Here is a 20,848-nt window from a genome sequence, read left to right as displayed (position 1 = left end):
GATAAAAGTTACTTAAAACTTATGAAATATCTGGGCCAGGGATTTAGCTCTGTTCTTTCACCACCTGCTGTGCAAGTGCAAGGATCCGAGTTCAATCCCTGGTACAAAAAAAAAAAAAAATCCAACCATGGTGGTACTCAATGTACTCACTTGTAATTCCAGGTTCATGAGAGTCTAAAGCAAGAGTATCACAAGTTCAAAACCAGCCCAGGAAACTTAGGGAGAATCTTTCTCAAAACAAAAACAAACAAATAAGAATTGAGGGTTATAGCTCAATAACAGAACATTCCTTAGCATGCATGATCACTGGCTTCAAGCATCAGTAAACAAAAAGATGAACAAAATAAAAATTTTAAAAAACATAATTTGTTTTTTTCTGGAATTTTCAATTTCAAACTTTTTGGATAACAGTTGGTCATGGGTAAATAAAACCATAGAAAGAAAAACCTCAAATAAGAAGAGACTACTGTATATATATTTTTCCATCACATTGGAATGTAGCAGAAAAGACTATGAAAATCCTAGGCAGAACTGATTATTCCAATTCCAACTCAACTGCTATAATTTCCCAGTCATATTGAGCATGAGTAAATGGTTTAAGTATCTCTGATCGTAACTCTACTTATAAAGTTGCTGTGAGGACTCAGTAGTGAGCTATAGTGAGTTCCTACAACTTAGGAGAAGCAAGTGTGTGCACTTCTTTTAAATTGTACATTTAGTGACATTGTGTTGGTAGCTTGAAATCACCTGTGTGGGAATAATTTGCTTATGGAAATTGGAAAAACTACAAATGAAAGCTTTTTTCCCCCCGAGAGCCAGTTTACTAACCCATACTGAGAATTAGATCAAATGCAAAATGGCCAGCTCTTTTTTCTGTCTTGTCCTGAACAGTTTGCACAGACTTTATTTCTGTACCTAGAATATTTTTCATCATTACAGTAATGATTTCACTTAATAATCAGTAATTTGTTAAGAATTTGCCCTTGCTGTTGTTTCAATTATACAAAGCAATTTGTTACAATGACTTTTGATTTATATAATCAAATAGCAAGTAAAATTCTGCCCCAGTATTTTGAAGAATGGTGTTGCTAACTGATCTTTAGAACTTAAGTAGGCTGGGGATTTAGCTCAGTGGTTCTGCCACCTGCCTTGTAAGCGCAAGGTCCCAAGTTCAATCCCTGGTACCAAAAAAAAAGAAGCCCTGACCTTCATTTGTTCATTTGGGCTGGGGATTTAGCTCAGTGGTGCTGCTGCCTGCCTCGAAAGCAGCAAGGTCCAGAATTTGATCCCCCATACAAAAAAAAAAAAAAGAGAGAGAGAGAACTTAACATAAGCACAGCTGGTAAGAATAGCCATGTATCTTTTTTAATTTCCCAAGTACTGTTATGGAGCTGGCAACTGCTGTTCAGACTAATGTCTGATGTCTAGTGTCACCAAAAGTTTTCTCTTTCATGAAAATGCTTCCTCAGGAAATCACACTGCCTTGCTGTAACATTTGGGGGAACTTATATGCCCCTAATATACATAAAAATACTACTAAAATTTTTTGACAGTGCAATTCAACAACAAACAAAATAATCTGTGACACAGAAGTTGCCACAGATCCCACATGGAAACAAAAGTCACACCAGAAGATGCTGTGCTTAGGAGCCACAGAAGGTTGACTTGCTAGTAAACAGGGAACATGGCAGGAATAGTGGGCATAACAGCATCACAAGTTTCCTTTCTCATGGTGGCTGAGGGGAGACTTCTTCATAAAACCCTACAGGATTCCAGCATCCATTCACCATTCACATAAGACCACAAACGGTGACTCGGATTCTTCTCTATGAAAAATCTTGGAAATATTCTTATGCTTTGTTTGTTTCTTTTATTACCTACAGAAAGCATTGGAGCTAACACACTGCTGAAATTCTACATTAGAGATACTTTGGAACAGTGAGTCTTGACAAGCAGTAACATAGCATGTTGCATTAGGAGGCCTAACATGCTGTTCTAAAAAGACTGTGGTCTATGTTTTAATCCTGCCATTCATATATGACCTTGGGCATATTCCTGGATTAGTCTAAAATCAGGCTTTTTATCTTTATAGCAGGCATCATTACAGGATCTGTGTGAGGAACAAATATTGGCTATGGCTCCTATACACTCAAATCCTTTGCAAAATATAAACTATTATTGCCTGGACATTCTAGAGCTCCCGAATTTAAATGTGTGGGCTGTGGTAGTAGCTACACTTCTACTATAAAAGTAAAATCAAACAACTTTATTTTTCTTCAGGCTCTTTCTCATAAAATATCTTTCATTTAAACTTTTAAAAAATGTGAGCAGTGAGATAAGTATATCTGTGACCAAATTCTTTTCCTGGGAAGAGAGATACCCTAAAGGATGAGATTCTATCCAAGAAGGAGTGTCAGCGGTCCAGGTGAAGCATGGGGTTGCTTTGCTAACTACAGGCACAGCGCAAGAAAAAAGGAGACAGGAAAATTTACGTTCCTGACAAAGATAGGGAAGAAGGTGATGGTCCGTGATGTTAATCTAGGAAAGAAAACAAGAGATTAAAAAAGAGTAGATAGCAAAGATGAAGAAAATATGCATGCCACAGTGGACAGGCAGGTTGAGAGAAGAGGTCCCCGGCTAAGTCTGAAGGCTCCATAACAAAATGAGAGTTTGTAAGGATAACTACGCCACTTGGTGAGGACCCATCTAGAAATGATTCACTACTTTAAGATTATTGGGAAGAAATGTTAAAGAATTGTGGGCTTAAAACTTCTTTTCCTTGCCCTAAGGAAAAAACAGGTTATCTTCAGAAAATAAAATGTGCTTTCAGAAAATAAATGTGGCCAATCTCAGGAAGTCTGAGTATTTTATTTATTGACCCAGGCTCCAAGTTTCTCTGTGATGTCGATTCTTCCCAGTTACATCACTTCAGAAGGTACATACTTAGGTCAACCCAGGTCTGAAATGTGACTGAAATTTTCAATATACCAGAGAGCACCCAAAGCCTGAAAGAATTAGCACACTTTGGCACAAGGCCCAATTCACTAGAAGGGCTAGCTACTATTTTTAAAAATCTAAACAAACAGAAACACTTTTCACTCTGCTACAGCTTAAATGTGATTTGTCCCCATGTAGATCTTGAAATGTGTAGAAAGGTTGTAGGGCCCAGAATGTCTCACTTGTGAGACTGGATCAGATCTGGCAGGAATTGATTAGTCCTACCTGGTACCTCCCCTGGTCTCTTTTTTTGCAGTGCAACCTCTCCTTTACAATGCCTTCTCCTTTCCATTTTCCAGCATGAGGCCCTCACCAGAAGCTGAGCAGATGCTGGAGTCATCTCCCTGTACCTTCATAACCATGAGCTAAATGAACCTCTTTTCTTTATAAGGTAGCTAGCACTGGATATGGTGTTATAACAACAGAAAAAAAAAAACACTAAGGCTCCAAACAAAATTCAATAGAATAATATCAATTCATTTTCTAACATATTAATTTTGACTTTGTTCTCCAAGGATCAAAATCCTAAAAAGAAAAAAGACATGCAAGTATTTCCACTGCACAAGGCAAGAAGGAAACATTTGCAATGTGAGTCTGAAATAACTTTTGTACAACAACGTGCAATGCTCATTAGTAAAATTAATCAAAAGCCAGCTGCATGTGGAAGAAGCATCCAGAAAATTGGAACTAAAATTTGTGATAGAATCAGTTTTTTCCTGTCATCTTCAAAGATTTCCTGGAGATGCTCAGGCCCTACATGGTACGATTACTATTTTCCTTTGTTTATTTCAGTATTTTCACACATGGTCTCTAATACAACTGGCATGACTTAAAAAGCAAGGTCATCACAGATTATAAACACCACATACCCTTATAAACATCATGTTTAATTTTTAATTACTTTTAATTTTTTTATTAGTACATGTTTGAAGTACATGATGTTTACATTCATCTTCGAGGGTAGGTACATGTTCTTACCATGTCTTAGTTCTTTTCTTTCTCCTTCCCTAGTCCTTCCACTCTCTACCCCTCTTCCATCCCCCTTTCCATGTGCAAAAGGTGTATCTCCCTGCATCCTGCTATCTGTCTTTTATTCTTTTAATTATTTAACTGTAGGTATCTTGTATAACAGAAGTTATGTGATACTCATATAATAGAAATTATGTGATATTTACTTTTGTGTGATTTATTTCACTTCATATTAGGGTTTCAAAGTGCATTCATTTTCCTACAAATGATGCAAATTTGTCCTTCTTTATGGCAGATTAGTACTCTACTGTACATAAATACCACATTTTCTTTTATTTTCTGTGTTGAAGCTTATAAATTTCTTATGGGAAATTGCTTTATCACTAGTATTGAGGCTTCCCAAGGAAATGTCTATTCCTCAGAGAAATCTTCTGGCCATATGTGGTTCTTGGTGTTTGTGTCTGTCTCCAAATCCTATCTTCCCAATTTATTAAGGATGGTAAGGTGCTATTTATTTCGCTCACCACCCAGTCCTTTGGTACTAGACTATGGAGATGGTTATTGCCCAAGAAAACTGCAGTGTTGTCATACAAGGAAGGACAACTAATTACAACAGGTAGGACATCTTGGCAAAAGTAGTACAATTAGCAATATCAATAGCCTCAAGCACAGCCCAGAAACTGACAAATTATGGTAACTTTAATTTGGTACCTTTAACCATAGGAGCAAGATCTACGGTTTTATAACACAATCCAACATAAACCAGGAGCCTGTACGCAGTAAGATTCCCCTGGGTGGAGCGATTTTACCCTCTGGTAGGAAAATGTAAGAGGGACAGGGGGCAAAACAGAGAGATAAATGAAGGAAATGTAGTCGGGGCAAGTTTGGAGGACAATGGATGAGCACTCAAGCTTTGGGAAATGGAGCAGAGGGCAGGAGAGAAAGCATGAAGGATAAACAAAAGACAATTTTCACTCACGTGAAAATACCCTAAGCTCAAGAGAGAGAGTTGAGGAAAAGAGAAAGACGAGTAGAACAAGATAAAAGGTAAAAACCTAAACAGCAAAGAAGAAAACCAGACAGCCAAAGGAAACAAAGCCAGCAGAGAAGAGCCTCCTCCAGAGCCCACAGCTCTGTAGCGGCGGCCGAGGCGGCCAGAGTCCCCGCTGCGCTCCGCACCCTCCCCAAGCCCGCCCGTCCGCCCGCCCGCCCGCCCGTCCGCAGCTGGCTCCACTCGGCCTCCCTGTGGGCCCCTCCTGTCTCGCCCTCGCTCTCGCTGCTGCACTGCCCTATCCCGCCCGGCATCTGTCACCAGATGGGGACGGGAGTGCTGTCCTCCTTGGCCACACAGCCCGAGGCTGCCAGGTTCCGCTTCAGTCTCCTCTCCAGGTGGGGCGGATGCCCACCTCGTCTGCTCAAACCCTGCACTCAGGGGTGCGCCTCGCCTCTGAGCCCTTCTCGCCAGCCCCTGGCCGCCACGCCTTTCCCTGCCTCCAAACAGGTTCCCTCCCTAACTTAGCGGTTGCTAGGCAGAGGAAAAAAAAAGAAAAAAGAAAAAAGAAAAAAAGGGGGGGGGGGGTCCGGCGTCCATCTTGGGGAGGGAGCATATTATTTTTGCTCACTTGCCTCTGTGTTTGGCAGCAAAATTTGCTGCCACACTGTAGCGTCTTTTGTGTGGCGGAAGGGCGGAAGGGGGTCAGGCGAAAGAGGCCAGAGGCCTTTTTTCCCCAAATCTATCCTGTGTGGCTAGAATGAGCCACACTTTTTAGTTCATCAGTTTCTTGGACACGTCTCAGTATGGCAGTTCTTGCTCAGCGATGCCCGACCCACTGGTAGCCCTGTGGGCTAATGAGTAATGAGCTGTTTTATGAAGCCCTGGGCCTATGTTTTATTTGGTCCATTAGTCTCTTATTTCAGATTGATTTTGGCATCAGGATGTACGTCCCTCCCTTTTTTCCAATTACCTGTGTTTTTATTTAATTTCTTTTTATTTTTTTAATTGTATATCCGTTTATTGGCACATTTTAGGCATACAGTGTAAAGACATTCATCATTGGAAATTTGCACCTCTCTTGGTTCTTATTTTTTCCACTTCCTCTGCCCTCCCTTCAACCCCTCCATCCCTGCCTATTTGCAGAGACTTTGTTTCCTCTTTTTCCTTTTCTCATATTAATTCCTTTCCCTTCTTTCCTTTCCCCTACCCCTCCCACTTCCCCTTCCCCTTTGCCCCTTTTCTTCCTATTGCACATTATCTATTATCCCTTTTAGTCCTTCTTTGCACTTTCAGTTTCTCACATTAGAGAAACTATTTGGTATTTACACATGTGTGTCCTATTTATTTCACTTAAGAGTATCACCTCAATATGTATCCATTTAGCTATAAATGTCTCTAATTTCTCATTTTTGATGGCTGAGTAGTACTCCATTTTATTTAAAAACCACATTTTCTTGATCCAGTCTCCAGCTGATGGGCATTTGGGCTGTTTCCAAGTTTTAGCTACTATAAACTGTGCTGCTATGAACATGGGTGGACATATATCACTGTGGTATGATTCTTTTAGTTCTTTGGGGAAGATACCCATCAGGGGAATAGCTGGGTCAAATGCGACTTCCAGTCCTAGTTCTTTGAGGAATCTCCACACTGATTTCCACAGTGGTTGTACCAGTCTGCACTCCCACCAGCAGTGGAGCAGGGTTCTTCTTTTTTTTTTTTTTTTTTTGTATTCAAATGAAAATCTTTAATGTTTATGCTGATGCAATATGTGAGTGCTTATCATCAAAGTGTGCAGTAAAAAAATAAAATAAAAAAGGCAGCTTAGGAAATCTCCAGTGTTTCAAAGAAAGCACTTTTTAAAATGTTTATACATGAAGAACATTTAGCCATATTGTAAAATAAAAGAAGCACTGTAAGGTAAAGGGAGACTATTATAGATGGAGTTTTGTCCTCTTTGCCCCCGTACATGCTGCAACCACCTTTAACCTGCTGAAATTAATGGTTATGGATTTTTTTCCTTTTTTCCTCCTATTCAGTTCACATTTCAGGCTGTTTAGCAGATGCCTGTGAGTCTGGAGATTCAAATCGCTGGTGAAAGTTCATTCTCTGTTTCCTCAGTTTTTCAGGAGCTTTTCTCTGTAAGATGATTTCCTGCTGCTTGAAGTACCTTCTGTCTTCCTCATAAACAAGCACTAGATTCAAAAAGTACCTTACTGAAAATTTTTTGTTCACATCTCTCATTGTTGGTGTTGGGTCATATCCTGCTAAAAATACTCTTATTGGAATGGATTCACCTTTTACCTGTGCACTATCCATTATTTCATTTTTGGCGATAGTTTCTGTTTCCGTTGTAGTACTGAGTCCAATTCCTGTGATCTCTTTTGTGATCAGTTGTAACTCCATGTGTTGTATTTTTATTCTTACTAATAAGAAGTAAAGTTTTCCAACAATCACATCCTTTAAATGATACTGTGATTTATTATATTCAAACTCTATATGTAGACAATCTTCAGTGCCCACTTCCATTTTAATAGAGTTGTTAACAACAGGATAGGTGGCAAGTTGGTGAACAGTAAGATCATACTCTTTCACCATGTCCGTCAGTCTTCTCACTGTTGTCACCTTAAGAAAATACCTCAAGTGAACACTGGCACCAATGTAAGATTCACATGGCTCTTCAACTTGCATAAATTCAAAATCAGAACTTGTACTCTGAGTCAGCTCTCCAGGTAAAGCTAGTTCTTTCACTGGGTTTACAAATTCATGAGTATGACTCTTGTCATTGAAAAGTTCAATTTGACCTACGAATTCACTTCTAATTCCTTGGTGCTCTAGCCTCCTTCCAGGTTGCAGAAAGGCTTGGTTTACCTTTTCCGAAACAGACGCTCCATCATAGAAGAGACAGTGTTTTTCCACTTTGCCATCTTCAGTCTTCATCTCTGCCATTTTCCTTGCTCCCACATCAAGGACAGCATCAATCTCACAAATGGGATCAAAAAAGCTTCCAAGAAAACTCATTGTCAGCGCTGCCACTGCATTCCACGCACTGCACTCTTCCCTCAGAAAAACTCCGGCTCCCTCAACCCTGGTGCCCCATCAGGTGAACTGCAGCAGGGTTCCACTTTCCCCAAAGCCCAGCCGGCATTTGCTATTGGTTGATTTCTTGACACCAACAATTCTTTCTGGGGTGAGGTAGAATCTCAGGTTTGTTTTCATTTGCATCTCTTGAATGACCAGTGATGTTCCACATTTTTCATATGTTTATTTGCTATTTCTACTTCTTTGTGTGAGAAATGTTTATTCATTTCAGATGGTCATTTTTTGATTGGGTCTTTAAATTTGGGAGGTCTGATTTTTTTAAGTTCCTTATAGATTCAAGATAGTAGACCTTTGTCTGAGAGAGCACTGGTGAAAATTTTTTCCCACATTGTGGGTTGCCTCTTCACACTGCTGGGTTTCTGTTGCTGTGCAGAAGCTTTTTAGACAGAAGAGGTCCCACTTGTTGATTGTGCTAGTAGTTCACGGGCAACTGAGGTTTTGTTCATAAAATATTTTCATACACCAAAGTTTTCAAGAGTTCTATCTAACCTCTGTTCCAGCAGGTTTAGCATTTGTTTTAATACTTAGATCTTTAATCCATTTTGATTTTAGGTGAGCGGATGGTGAGAGATATAGGTCTAGTTTTAGTCTTTGGCAAGTTGAAACCTAATTTTTCCAGCACCATTTATTAAAGTGGCTGTCTTTCCTCCAGTGAGGGTGTTTGGCTCCTTAGTCAAAGATGAGGTGGCTGAGTGTGTCTGGAGTTGTTTCTGAGTCTTCTAATCTGTTCCACTGGTCCTCAGGTCTGTTTCTTTGCCAGTTCCATGATGTTTTTATGATACTAGCTTTGTTGTATAGTTTCAAGTTGGGGATTGCGGCACCCCCTGCCATGTCTCTGTAACCTAGAACTGCTTTTTCTATTCTCCATATCTTCTTATTCCAAATGAAATTTTGGATTGTTTTCTCAAGGTGCATGAAGTATGCTGCTGGGATTTCAATTGGGATTGCATTGAATCTATATAGCAGTTTTGAAAGTATGGCCATTTTCATTATGTTGATCCTTACTACCCAGGAGGAAGGGATGTCTTTCCATTTTCTGATATCATCTTCAATTTCTCTTTGCAAAGTGCTATAGTTTTCAGAGAAGAGGTCTTTGATTTCTTCTGTTAGGTTGATTCCCAGGTATTTCAGTTTTTGGCTCCTATTATGAAAGGAATTGCTTGCCCTATTTCTCTCTCAGTGAGTATGTTGTTCACGTAGAGGAAAACTATTGATTTTTGTGTGTTGACCTTGTAACCAGCTACTTTACTGAATTTGGTTATTAAGCCTAGAAGACTTTTAGTGAAGTTATTGGGGTCTTCTATATAGAGTATCATGTCATCTGCAAATAATGACAATTTGACCTCTTCATTTCCTATCTTTATTCCTTTTATTTCTTTCTCTTGTCTAATAGCTGTGGCTAATGTTTCCAGAACTATATTGAACAAGAGTGGTGATAATGGGCATCCTTGTCTTGTTCCTGATTTTAGTGTGAAGGATTTCAGTTTTTGACCATGTAGTATGATATTGGCTGCTGGTTTTTCAGAGATGGCTTTTATCAGATTGAGGTAGAGATCGTCTATTCCAAAATTTTTAGGGTTTTTATCATAAATGCGTGATGTAACTTATCAAATTCTTTTTCTACATCTATTGAGATGATCATATGGTTTTTGTCCTTGGCTCTACTGATACAGTATATTACATTTATTGATTTGTGTATGTTGAACCATCCCTGCATCTGGTGTATGAATCAAACTTGGTCAGGGTGTATGATCTTCTTGATGATCTTCTTCATTTTATTTGGCAGTATCTTATTAAGGATTTTTGCATCTAATGTTCATTAGTGAGATTGGCCTATAGTTCTCTTTTTCAGTTGGGTCTTTCTCTGATTTAGGTTTCACGGTGATACTTGCTTCCAGGAATGAATTCAGCAGCACTGCTTCCCTTTCAATTTCATTGAAGAGTTTAAACAATAGTGGCAGTAGTTCTCTAAATGTCTTGTAGAATTCAGTGGTGAACCCATGAGGACCCAGGCTTTTCTTAGTTGGTAAGTTTTTAATTACCTTTTCAATTTCATTCATATTGGGTTGTTTAGAATTTTTGGCCTTCTTTGTTCAACTTTGGTATTTCATACGTGTCTAAGAATCTGTCCATTTCTTCTGTGTTGTCCATCTTATTGGTGTATAGGTTCTTGAAGTAGGAATTGATGATCCTCTAGATTTCTGTTAGGTCCATTGTAATTTCACCCTTTTCATTCCTAATTGCATGGATTTGGGCCTTTTCTTTCCTTTTTCTGAAAAGGTTGGCCAAGGGTTTTTCAATTTTGTTTATTCCTTCAAAGAACCAACTCATGTCTTCATTGATTTTTTGTATTGTTTTCATAGTCTCCATTGCATTGTTTTCTGCTCTAATCTTTATAATTTCCTCCCTTGTATGAGTTTTGGGTTTGTCTTGCTCTTCTTCTTCTAGAAGCTTGAGGTTCAGGATCCCATTGTTTAATTGGGCTTGCAGTTTTCCTAACATGAGTATTCACTGCTATGAACTTCCCTCGCAAGACTGCTTTCACTGTGTCCCATAAATTCCGATACGTTGTATTGGCATTGTCATTTAATTGAGGGAACTGTCTGATTTCTTCTTTAAATTTCTCTGTAACCCATTGCTCATTCAGAAGTGTGTTGTTCAATTTCCATGTGTTTATGAAATTCTTGTGGTTTCTTTTGGTATTGCTCTCCAATTTCATCGCACTATGGTCTGATAATATACAGGGTATAATTTCAATTCTTTTGCACTTACTTAAACATGTTCTATGAAGGAGTATGTAGTCTAGTTTGGAGAATGACCTGTGTGCAGCAGAAAAGAATGTGTATTCTGATTTTGTGGAGTGGAGCACTCTGTAACATGTTAAGTTCATTTGTTCAAGAGTTTGATTGAGTTCTAATATTTCATTGCTTGTTTTATCTCTAGTTGATCTATCTATTTGTGAGAATGGGATATTGAGGTTCCCCACTACTATTGTATTAGTGTTTATATGATTTTTCATGTCCGTTAGTACTTGGTTTTTTTTCGGGGGGGGGTACCAGGGATCGATCTCGGGTCCTTTCTCTTGCATAGCAGGCATAGAAAACACTGAGCTAAATCGCCAGCTAGTATTTGTTTTATATAGTTGGGCACACTAGTGTTTGGTGAACAGATATTTATGATTGTCACCTCTTCCTCTTGGATTGTTCTCTTTACAAGGATGTAGTGTCTTTCTTTGTTTCTCTTAATCCATGTGGGTTTGACATCCACATGATCTGTGAAGAGGATAGCTATTCCTGCTTTTTTTCAGGTTCCTGTCACATGGAGTATTGTTTTTCCCCCTTTAACTTTCAGTCTATGAGTTTCTTTTTGAATTATGTGTGTTTCTTCTGTGCAGCATAGTGTTGGATCTTGTTTCTTGACCCATTCTGCCAGTCTATTTCTTTTGATTGGTGAATTGACACTATTAACATTGATGGTAATAACTGACACGTATCGTCATCATTATCATGACTTTTTCTTCTTGTTGGATTCTCCCTCTTTGCTTTTAATTTCTTGTTGTGCCCAGTGGATTCATTTTGCTGGGCTTCCTGCGGTTGTGATCCTCATTGTTGTTTCCTAAGATACTGTCTAAAATTTTTTGGAGTGCTGGTTTGGTATTCTTGAAGTTCCTAAGGTGCTCTTTGTCATGAAAGTATCTTATTTCACAATCAATTTTGAAAGATAGTTTTGCAGGGTTCATGAATCTGGGTTGGAGATTGTTTTCCTTTAGGGCTTGAAATACATCACTCCAAGCTCTTCTTGCCTTGAGTGTTTGCAGTGAGAAGTCTGCTGTGATTCTGATGGGCTTTACTTTGTATGTGATTTGTTTCTTTTCTCTAACTGCTTGTAGAATTTTGTTCTTCTGTTGGGTTTCTGGAACCTTAACAATTATATGCCTATGTGTAGATTTTTTTTTTTATCAAGGCTATTTGGTGTCCTATATGCCTCACTTATCTGTATGTCAAGTTCTTTTCCCCTCCTTGGGAAGTTTTCTGCCATCACTTCTGTGAACAGTTTTTTTATGTCATCTGCACTTTCTCCTGTTTCTTCATTGACTCCAAACAGTCTTATGTTATTCTTCTTTGCATCATCTAGCAGCTGCTGGATTGACTTCTTGTGGTCCCTTACAATTATTCAGTGGAGTTTTTGATTTCCTGGAAAACTGTTTGGATCTCTTTTATGGATTCCATTTGTTTCCTATGTTGGGATTCCATCATGTTCCTCAGCTCCTTTATTTTTTTTATATGTATCCTCTCTAGATGTATTGATCATGTCTTGCACTATGGGAACAATCTCTGCTGTTATCTGAGAAATTATTTCTGATTTCATTTTTTCCAGATCCTCTTTTATTGCCAGTTCAGGGAGTCCAGGTGGTTGAGTATCAGATCATTTCCCTTTGTGATTGCAATCATTTTTTCTGGGGTGAGGTGGAATCTCACTGTTTTCAACTGCATCTCTCAAACGACCCTTATTGGAATTTTTGGTTAGAACAACAGTAAGTTTATTTAAGTAAAATGGAGCTTATTTAAATAAAATTATTAAAGAAATATTGAGTATAAATGATATATATGTATATGGTAGTTATTGATGATTGTGATGAAATTACTGAGATTATAGAAAAGGAATAGTAAGTGACAGAGTATCACTTACCCTTGTAACAGAAAGTGCCATGGCAGAAACAGGGTTAGGAAAATTACTTATGTTGACCTGGATGGTCAAGAGTAGAAAAAGATTCATTAACCAATAATAAATGTGAAAACGTTCTGTGTTTCTATAGAAACACAACATGGCATTTTATAAGGATATTAACCGGATACTATATTATATGAGTATAATAATTATTCAATGTGCTTTTACTTTTTAAAATTATTATATGTGCTATATATATGCTAAATATATATATTTACAAATAAAAGTTTTATGTTACCCAAGTAGTTAGTCATTTGCCTTATGATTCCTTTAAATGATTTTAAACTTAGAAACTCATTCTTGGTTTTTATTTATTTATTTATTTATTTAATTTTATTTTATTTTTTTGTGGAACTGGGATGGAACTCAGGACCTTGCATTTACAAGGCAGGTGTGATGCCACTGAGTTAAATCCCTGGCCCTCATTCTTGGTTTGTAATTCACAGATCTAATACCTTCTTTGAGTGGGGATTCATAAAGGCTATTTTCAAAAATACTGAACTTTTTAATGGATTTGGGATTTATTTTGTTATTACTACTACGCAGGAGGGTTCAAATTTTATTTCCCTCCCTTAAATTCCTAACCAGTTATTACTTTACAGTTAATGATTAATTCTTTTTATGAGGATGCCACTTTTCTAGCAAATTCTTTTTAAATTTTGTATTATAATTATTAACACACATTAACCATAAAATTCATGTGATACATTATATTTTCATACTTGCATATATTGCATGGTGATCATGTCCATCTACTCTTCTTCTACCCTCTTCCTCTTTTGCCCTTCTCTACTCTACCTCTTCCTTCCCTAATAGTTCCTCTTTCAGTTTCAGGTCATCTTTCTTGTTGTTTTAAGTTTCCACGTGTGAGATAAAGCATACAATTCTTGTCCTCCCGTGTATGGATTCTTTCGCTTAACACAGTGTCCTCCAGTTCTATCCATTTTACGGCACATGACAGGATTTCATTCTTTGTGGCCGAAGACTATTCAGTTGTGTTTGCATATACACTGCTCTTGTTGTCCATTCATCTGTTGACAGGCACCTAGGCCGGTTCCATGTCCTGGGTATTGTAAATTGATGCTACAGCTATCTCTTTTTTATGTTGCTTTCATTTCCTTCTGACATATGCACAGGAGTGTCTAGAAAATTCTAACATGGAGCAAAATCAATTTGTGGGCTGTCTATCCTTGGTCCTGTATCTATACACTTTTCTTCTCTTAATAGTGTGTTAGGGCAGGGACGGTGGTGTAAATCTGTAATCCCAGTACTCTGGGAGATGGAGGCAGGAGGACTATGAGTTTAAGGCCAACCTATGCTATAGTGAGACTCTATCTCAAAACACTACAAAAACCCAAACTGTATTTTAATTATCGTAGCTTAGTAATATATTTAAATAACTAGCTTGAATAGTCTCATTACTCATATTTTTCATTTAGAATTTTAAAATAAGTATATCTATTTTTTTCTTTCTGAGAACATCAGAATGCAATCAGAATCTTGAGAATTTTCATGGAATTTGGATTTTAATAAATTATTATGATAGTTGTATTAGGTTCTGCAGAGAAATAGAGCAAATAGAATTCAGGATATACATATCTCCTAAAAGATGGGAAATTCAAATCTGTCTTGAAAGCAGAAAATGGTGATCAAATACAATGGATGAGTTAGTGAAAATTTAATCTGGTTCTCACTTTAGCCATGCGTAAGGAACAACTTGATGCCTGCAATTGTGGTGCCAGAAATTACCTGATTCCTACACGAGCTTCTCTTTCACCACAGAGAACAGGGTAAACATTTATTGCTTCAGCCATTGAATGGGACATGTCACCTTTTTGCAGGTAAAACTAAAAGAGAGTCATGGATTCTGATTTTTTTTGGTACTGGGGATTGAACTTGGGACCTTGCGCTTGCAAGGCAGGTGGCAGCACCACTGAGCTAAATCGCTGGCCCTATTCTGATTTTATTTAAAGGGCAAAGTAAGTATATTTATGGAAAGTGCTCTTCAAAGTAGTAATGTCTTGTGTACTTTCAACCAAACTTCCAGATGTAATTACAGACCAAAGCAAAATGAACAACAAAAACAAAGAAATGTCTGTAAATAGAACATCTTAGCTGCAAAGACTGATGACCTGAGAAACAGAGTTAACATGATGTGATCAGTCAGTTCACTGATCTGAAGAAAAGGAATCTTCCGGTTACGGCTGGTAGGAAAGATCAGTTATAATGCATAAAAACTGCAAAATGGTATGAGAAGGAACAAAGACAATCAACAGAGAAGAACTGGACATGAATGTAGACAAGAAGAGAAACACCAGCCTCTAGAGCACGTGGTACCAGTGTTGACCGTAATGGTAACAACATTGATGTTACAATTCTAATGGAGACCTGATTGAGACGAACGGTCCACATTTACAAGTATTTGCCCTTGTTTAGTCCTCTTCCTTTGACCCTGAGTTGGGACTGTAACCTTTTCTAACCTACAGAAAGCGCTAGAAGAGATGCTGTGACTCTTATTGGTCTGAACTTTTAAGAAGTGAGCGGTTAGGCTCACAGGCCCCCTGCTGTGCCACGTAAGAATTTGATTTCCTTGATGGGGAAGCTGTGAGGTGAGGCCCTAGAAGAAGCAGCATAGGAAGAGGGCCTGAGACCGCAGAGAGAAAGAAGAGCCAGCCCATTCATCTCCTAGCCAAGCCCAGGGCCCTGAGGCCTTGCCAGCTGATGAATCCACATGAGTGGCCACTGGAAAGACCAACGCAAGAATCACTTAGCTAAGCTCAGTTCAGAGGGTCAAAATGTGAGTGAATGACATAATCATTATTTTAGCCACTAAGTTCTGAGGTGGTGTGTAAGACAGCAAATGACTATTATGATAATGGAGAATAGTCAGGGACCCAGACCTGATGCCTCTTCTGTCTGGGACAGAGGAGAGATGATGGCTTGGGACCACACAAGCTTTGTCAGTTTTTACCTCTAAGGTGAGTTACTTAGCATTTCTGAGCCCTAGTCTTCTCACGTGTAGAATGAGATAGTGAAGAACTGAACTGGGTGAAGATTTTGGCACATACTAAGTACTTACCAAACATTATTTCCATTCCTTCTCCTCTCTAAGGTTACTTCACCCACTGAAGGTCTAATAGTTGTATAAATTACTTTATACTACTCTGAAGAGTAGCTTTTTACTTGCTAACAGTAGCTCTGCCACAGGTCAAACGGGCACTTTGTGTGTGTGTTTGGTAAATAGTCACCATATTTCTGTGAAGAAGAAATTAACTTCCAAATTACAAGTGACAACTTTTGGGGTTTTTTGGTTTCTGTTTTTAAATGATGGAAGATTTGGAGGCTATGCCTGGAGTCCATGCACATTTGTGTCTGTTTTCCTCAACATCTGTACCATCATCTGGGGCACCACAGTTGGGTATTCGAGTTGGGTCATCTAGCAACATTAAAGTTACACTAAACCTATTTTCTTGCAGAAGGCACAAAGGCATATACTGTATTTGTTAGATTTTCACAAAAATATTACCATCTCAATAGTTTATGAAGTTCACTAAGGCAATAACTATACATTCTCAGCCAGTACTGGGTAAAATTTGGTGCTTGGTGAACTAACTCTTGCCTTAGTAGCAGGTGATTTAAGGCCTTGGAAAAGAGTTCCTTGTAGTGTTTGTCTAGTTTATGTTAAAACTTTGCAGGCATCCATTTCCTAGCTTCCTGAGAGAAGACACACACTCTACCCCAGAAGAAAAGATTAAAAGAAATAAGGCTGCCTTGGACTCATTTTCCAATTTATGAAATAAGAAAAGCAGAATTGATTTCTCAGTCCTACTAGAAAGCTCTCTAGATGACTTCCAGCTCTGAAAGCAGCAGGAATCTCACCTCCTGTTGCCCATTTTAGCCCTTCATGGAGAGCAAAATTAAAACTGCAGGTTGCTGTGCAGCAAAATTTAACTTAGAGCTTCAGTTACAAAAATAATAGAAGTACTCATTGATAGTTTTTAAAAATTTTATCCTTTTCCCTGTGTTGGTCTCTATTTTGTTGTAACAGAAATGAGAACATCAACTTGCCAAATGGCAGCACAGCTTTTCTCTTCATACAATGGCCCTAGCAAGTTAACCTAAAATATTTTTCTAAAATATACTTTTAATGAGAAAATTTGATCCTTGAAATTTTTCTTGAATATTTTTTTCCTTCAGACTCCTTATAGGACTCTGGAGTTTTTATACCTTTGTGCCAAGAGCAGAGCAAAGGAATTCGGCTCAGTTTAGTAAATATTCCTGTTAGTCTAGTTCAAAATTATTTTGCTCTTAATGGCTTGAGAGCCATTTGAATACTTTGATGCTAGCAATAAAAGTTCTAATGGGAAAAGTAGGTGAATGCCAATATAATGTTTAGCCTATTAAAACAGCTATATTCAAAGGCTTTGCAGAGTAAATCCTTGCCAGGACTCTGGGGGCAGGTCAATGGGGAGGTAAGCATGAAAACGTAAGAGACCTAAAGCAGTCTGTGAGAGACCTTTCCTTCTCCAAGTTAGGCCCCATGATTATAACAGACATTTGTTTTTGCTTTTTTACATGGAAAGAGGGAAAGTTCTCCCCCCAAATCTTCCTGTGTGCTTCCAGGATGCTAACTAACCCCCACCCATGTAAGAGTTCCCCAGAGACAAAGAACCAATAGGGGACATATGCACACAAGCATGCATATGAAATACATTATATATGAAGGGATTCATTCAAAAAAACTGGTGCACATAATTATGAAGGTGAAGTCCCATGATCTTCCCTCTACACCCAGGAGCCAGGGAGCTTGTGGTGTAAGTCTCTCACTGTAGGGTAGAAATAGACAGATGTTCCAACTCTTACAGGCAAGGAAAATAAAACAGAGGTGGTGAAATTTTCCTTTCCTCATCCTTTTGTTCTCTTCAGGTCTCCAAGGGGTTGGATGAGAAGTTGGAAAGGGCCATCTGAAGCCAACACTTCAAATGCTAGTCTCATTTGGGAGCACCTGCATGGACACACAAAGAACTAATGTTTACCGAATATTGGGGCACGCCACGATCCAGTCAAGTGTGTATACAAAATCAACTGTCATGCCAAGGCTTCTCAGTGGAGCAGGCACATTAGACTATCATTTAAAAAACTGTCTATAGTGAATGACTGTCTGCCTCTCCCCATTCCAAAAATGAACCACTGGAAGAATGACACACAAAGCACAAAGAAAAGGCATACAAAATAGAAGGCTCCATTTTTTAAAATTAAATTCAAAGCCTGTCAAGTTGCAAAAAAGAACTTCTAACCATGCTCAATGCTTCTACTTATCTTACTGCAGATGGCAACAAGAATGTTTGAAGAGGCATGGGTCCATGAATCACACTGTGAGTAGCCTGACTTAGACAGGCCAGAAGTATTCTTCCATTACCAGTAATTGTTTTAGGGTGTTCTTCTGGGCTAAATTGTTTTCATACACCTGAATGTTGGAACTTTAGCTAGGACATCTGAGACAATGATTCTTATTTTTCCTGCCTGGAAGCTGTCTTGGACTGTTAGAGACATGGTCAGGTAATGGCTAACACTGAGGAAACAAAACCTAAGGATGTTGAATGGTGAGCTAGATCGACTCTTATACTGTGAAGAAATATCAACCTATAAATTAAAATTTTTTCCTAAGCCAGAATTTATGTGGCTTTGAGGCTTGCAGGAAAGACAGTCCTATGTGATAGTTTGTAATTTAGTTGTACACTTTCCCATGAACCCTCAGTATCTTCTCTTTGTTGGTCATCTTTCCACAACACAGATCTGGGGATGCTACTCTTCTAAGTTAGGAAAACCTTGATTTCTAAGTGCCCTCCATGAAAAGTTCAAGCTTCTTAAATTGTCATTCACAATTGGGCCCCTTTTCACATTTTCAGCTCAATTTCTTGGTGGTGTCATTATCAGGTACATACCCTATGCTTTACCAGGACCTTCCTGCACCTTTATGGATGCTACAGGTTTGCTCATGTCCTCTCTGCCTGGACTGTACTTTCTCTTCTCAGACTCTCCTGACTTACTAAGAATAGAACATCAAGAATATAAGGTACTCATTGCTCTTAAATGTTAAGCATTAAGGATTCCTGCAGATGGAAGGGCTAATTTGAGAGCAAATTGAAGTAATTGATCAAAAGTGCATTTAGAGACCAAAGCTCCCATTTCATAGCAATTCTAATATGTACTACAAAAATCTCCAACAGAAACAAGTTTAGACAAAATACCACTTTAAGTTATTGCAAAAATGAATAAGCAAGAAATATCCATACAAAAACATGTACATGATTGACCACAGGAGCATTATTTATAATAGTAAAAAAATGGAGACAACCCTAATGTTCAACTAATAAACACATGAGGTACATCCATAGAATGGAATATTATTTAGCCATAAGGATAAATGAATATATGAGTATATTGATATATGGTACAGCATAGATGAACCTTCAAAATAATATGTTAAGCAAAAGAAGCCAGATGCGAAATGGCATATATTGTATGACTGCATTTGTACCTAATGTCTAGAGTTGACACATGTGCACAGATAGAGACTAGATAAGGGCTGGGCAGGGCAAGGGTGGGGAGGGGGTAAACAGTCTTTCCCTTTGAAGTGGTGAAAATGTTCCAAAATTGACAGTGGTAGTGGGTCCACAGCACTGTGAATACCATAAATGCTACTGAATTATACATTTAAAATTGGTGAACTTGATAGTAAGTCTATTGCATCTTAATAGGTTTTTTTTTGTTAAGAAAGTTTATAGTGAATTTATTTACAGTTGTCAAAATTGGAAGTAACTGAAATGTTCAATAGATGAACAGATAAATAAATGGTGGTATATATATATATATATATATATATATATATATATATACAATTGAATATTAATCACTGCTGAGAAGAAATAAGCCTTCACACCATAAAAAATATGGAGAAAACTTAAATGCGTATGTCTAAGTAAAATAAGCCAACCTGAAAAGGACACCTTCTACATAATTCCAACTTACATGACATTCTTGAGTAAGCAAGAATAACGGAAACAGTGAAAGGATCAGAGGTTTCAGAGATTACTGGGAAGGGAGGGATGAAGAGGTGGTGTGCAGGATTTTTATGGCAGTGAAACTATTCTGTATGATACCGTCACGGGGGATGCATGTCATTGTGCATTTGTCAGAACTCACAGAATGTACACCAATTTGAACTCTCATGTAAACCGTGGACTTGGAGTAGTAATAAAGTGTCAGTGTGGGTCTCTTGCCCATTCTGGTTAGTATGCAGACAGGGAGAAGACTGTGCTTCCATATAGTGGGGACAGCAGGGATATAGGAAATCTCTGTACTTCCCACTTAATTTTGGTGAGCATAAAACTGCTTTAAAAATAGTCTTTTAAGGGGAGGAGGAGAAGGGGGCCAGAAGAGTAGCAGGAGAAGGAGGTCAGTAGTCTACAGGGCCAAACCTCAGAGAATAATCCTTTGATCCTCTCTGGCAGAAAAATTACTTTCTCCTTTATCTAAGTTCTCATCTGTATTATTCCTGGTTCTTTTATTGCTTGTATGGCATTGTACTATAGTTGTTTTGAGGTCTCACTCCTTGAAATATTGCCACTGGACAGGGTCTAAAGAAGTCCCCCAAACCGGAGATGGGAAACCTTGACTCACTCCAACCATGAGGCAAGTTTCAGGTTCATTGACTTCCATCAAAAAAGAATTTTCAGTGCTCGCTTCGGCAGCACATATACTAAAATTGGAATGATCCAGAGAAGATTAGCATGGCACCTGTGCAAGGATGACAAGCAAATTCGTGAAGCATTCCATATTTCAAAAAAAAAAATTTATAGGTCATGTTAATAAGAGGCATAAAAAGATTCTTGCAGAATTTTAAAAATACATAATCAAAAAAACAAGAGTGCAGGCCCTTAAGTGGCCCCTATGGGCCTTGAGAAGCCAATGAGGCTTTGAGGGGTTTTATGTGAACTTCGGAGTGTCCCTAAAATGGGCTATCTAGGATGTGCATTCTGGTGGGATATGTTAAAATAT

General features: G+C 38.3%; 1 protein-coding gene and 1 non-coding gene across 2 annotated transcripts; one reads left to right on the top strand and one right to left on the bottom strand.

Annotated features, from left to right (window-relative positions):
• Nucleotides 1-6,997: 6,997 nt before the first annotated feature.
• LOC101724037 (vacuolar protein sorting-associated protein 26A) lies at nucleotides 6,998-8,190 on the bottom strand. The gene has a single exon (XM_004862568.4). The coding sequence runs from the start codon at nucleotides 7,976-7,978 to the stop codon at nucleotides 6,998-7,000; it is 981 nt and encodes a 326-aa protein (XP_004862625.1). The 5' UTR covers nucleotides 7,979-8,190.
• Nucleotides 8,191-20,525: 12,335 nt separating this feature from the next.
• On the top strand, nucleotides 20,526-20,632 carry LOC147825999 (U6 spliceosomal RNA). The gene has a single exon (XR_015440170.1). It is a non-coding gene; the product is annotated as a U6 spliceosomal RNA (small nuclear RNA).
• The last annotated feature ends 216 nt before the right edge of the window (nucleotides 20,633-20,848 follow it).

This window comes from Heterocephalus glaber, unplaced genomic scaffold (genome assembly GCF_053883595.1).
Source record: "Heterocephalus glaber isolate CG9 unplaced genomic scaffold, H.glaber_assembly_v1.0 deba00001481, whole genome shotgun sequence".
Lineage (NCBI taxonomy): Eukaryota > Metazoa > Chordata > Mammalia > Rodentia > Bathyergidae > Heterocephalus > Heterocephalus glaber.
The sequence above is the reverse complement of the archived record's forward strand: the minus strand, read 5'-3'. Positions and strand labels throughout refer to the sequence as shown.

Excerpts from the sequence above, each read along its gene's own strand:
- LOC101724037 (XM_004862568.4), bottom strand. The coding sequence starts at position 7,978 with ATGAGTTTTCTTGGAAGCTTTTTTGATCCCATTTGTGAGATTGATGCT.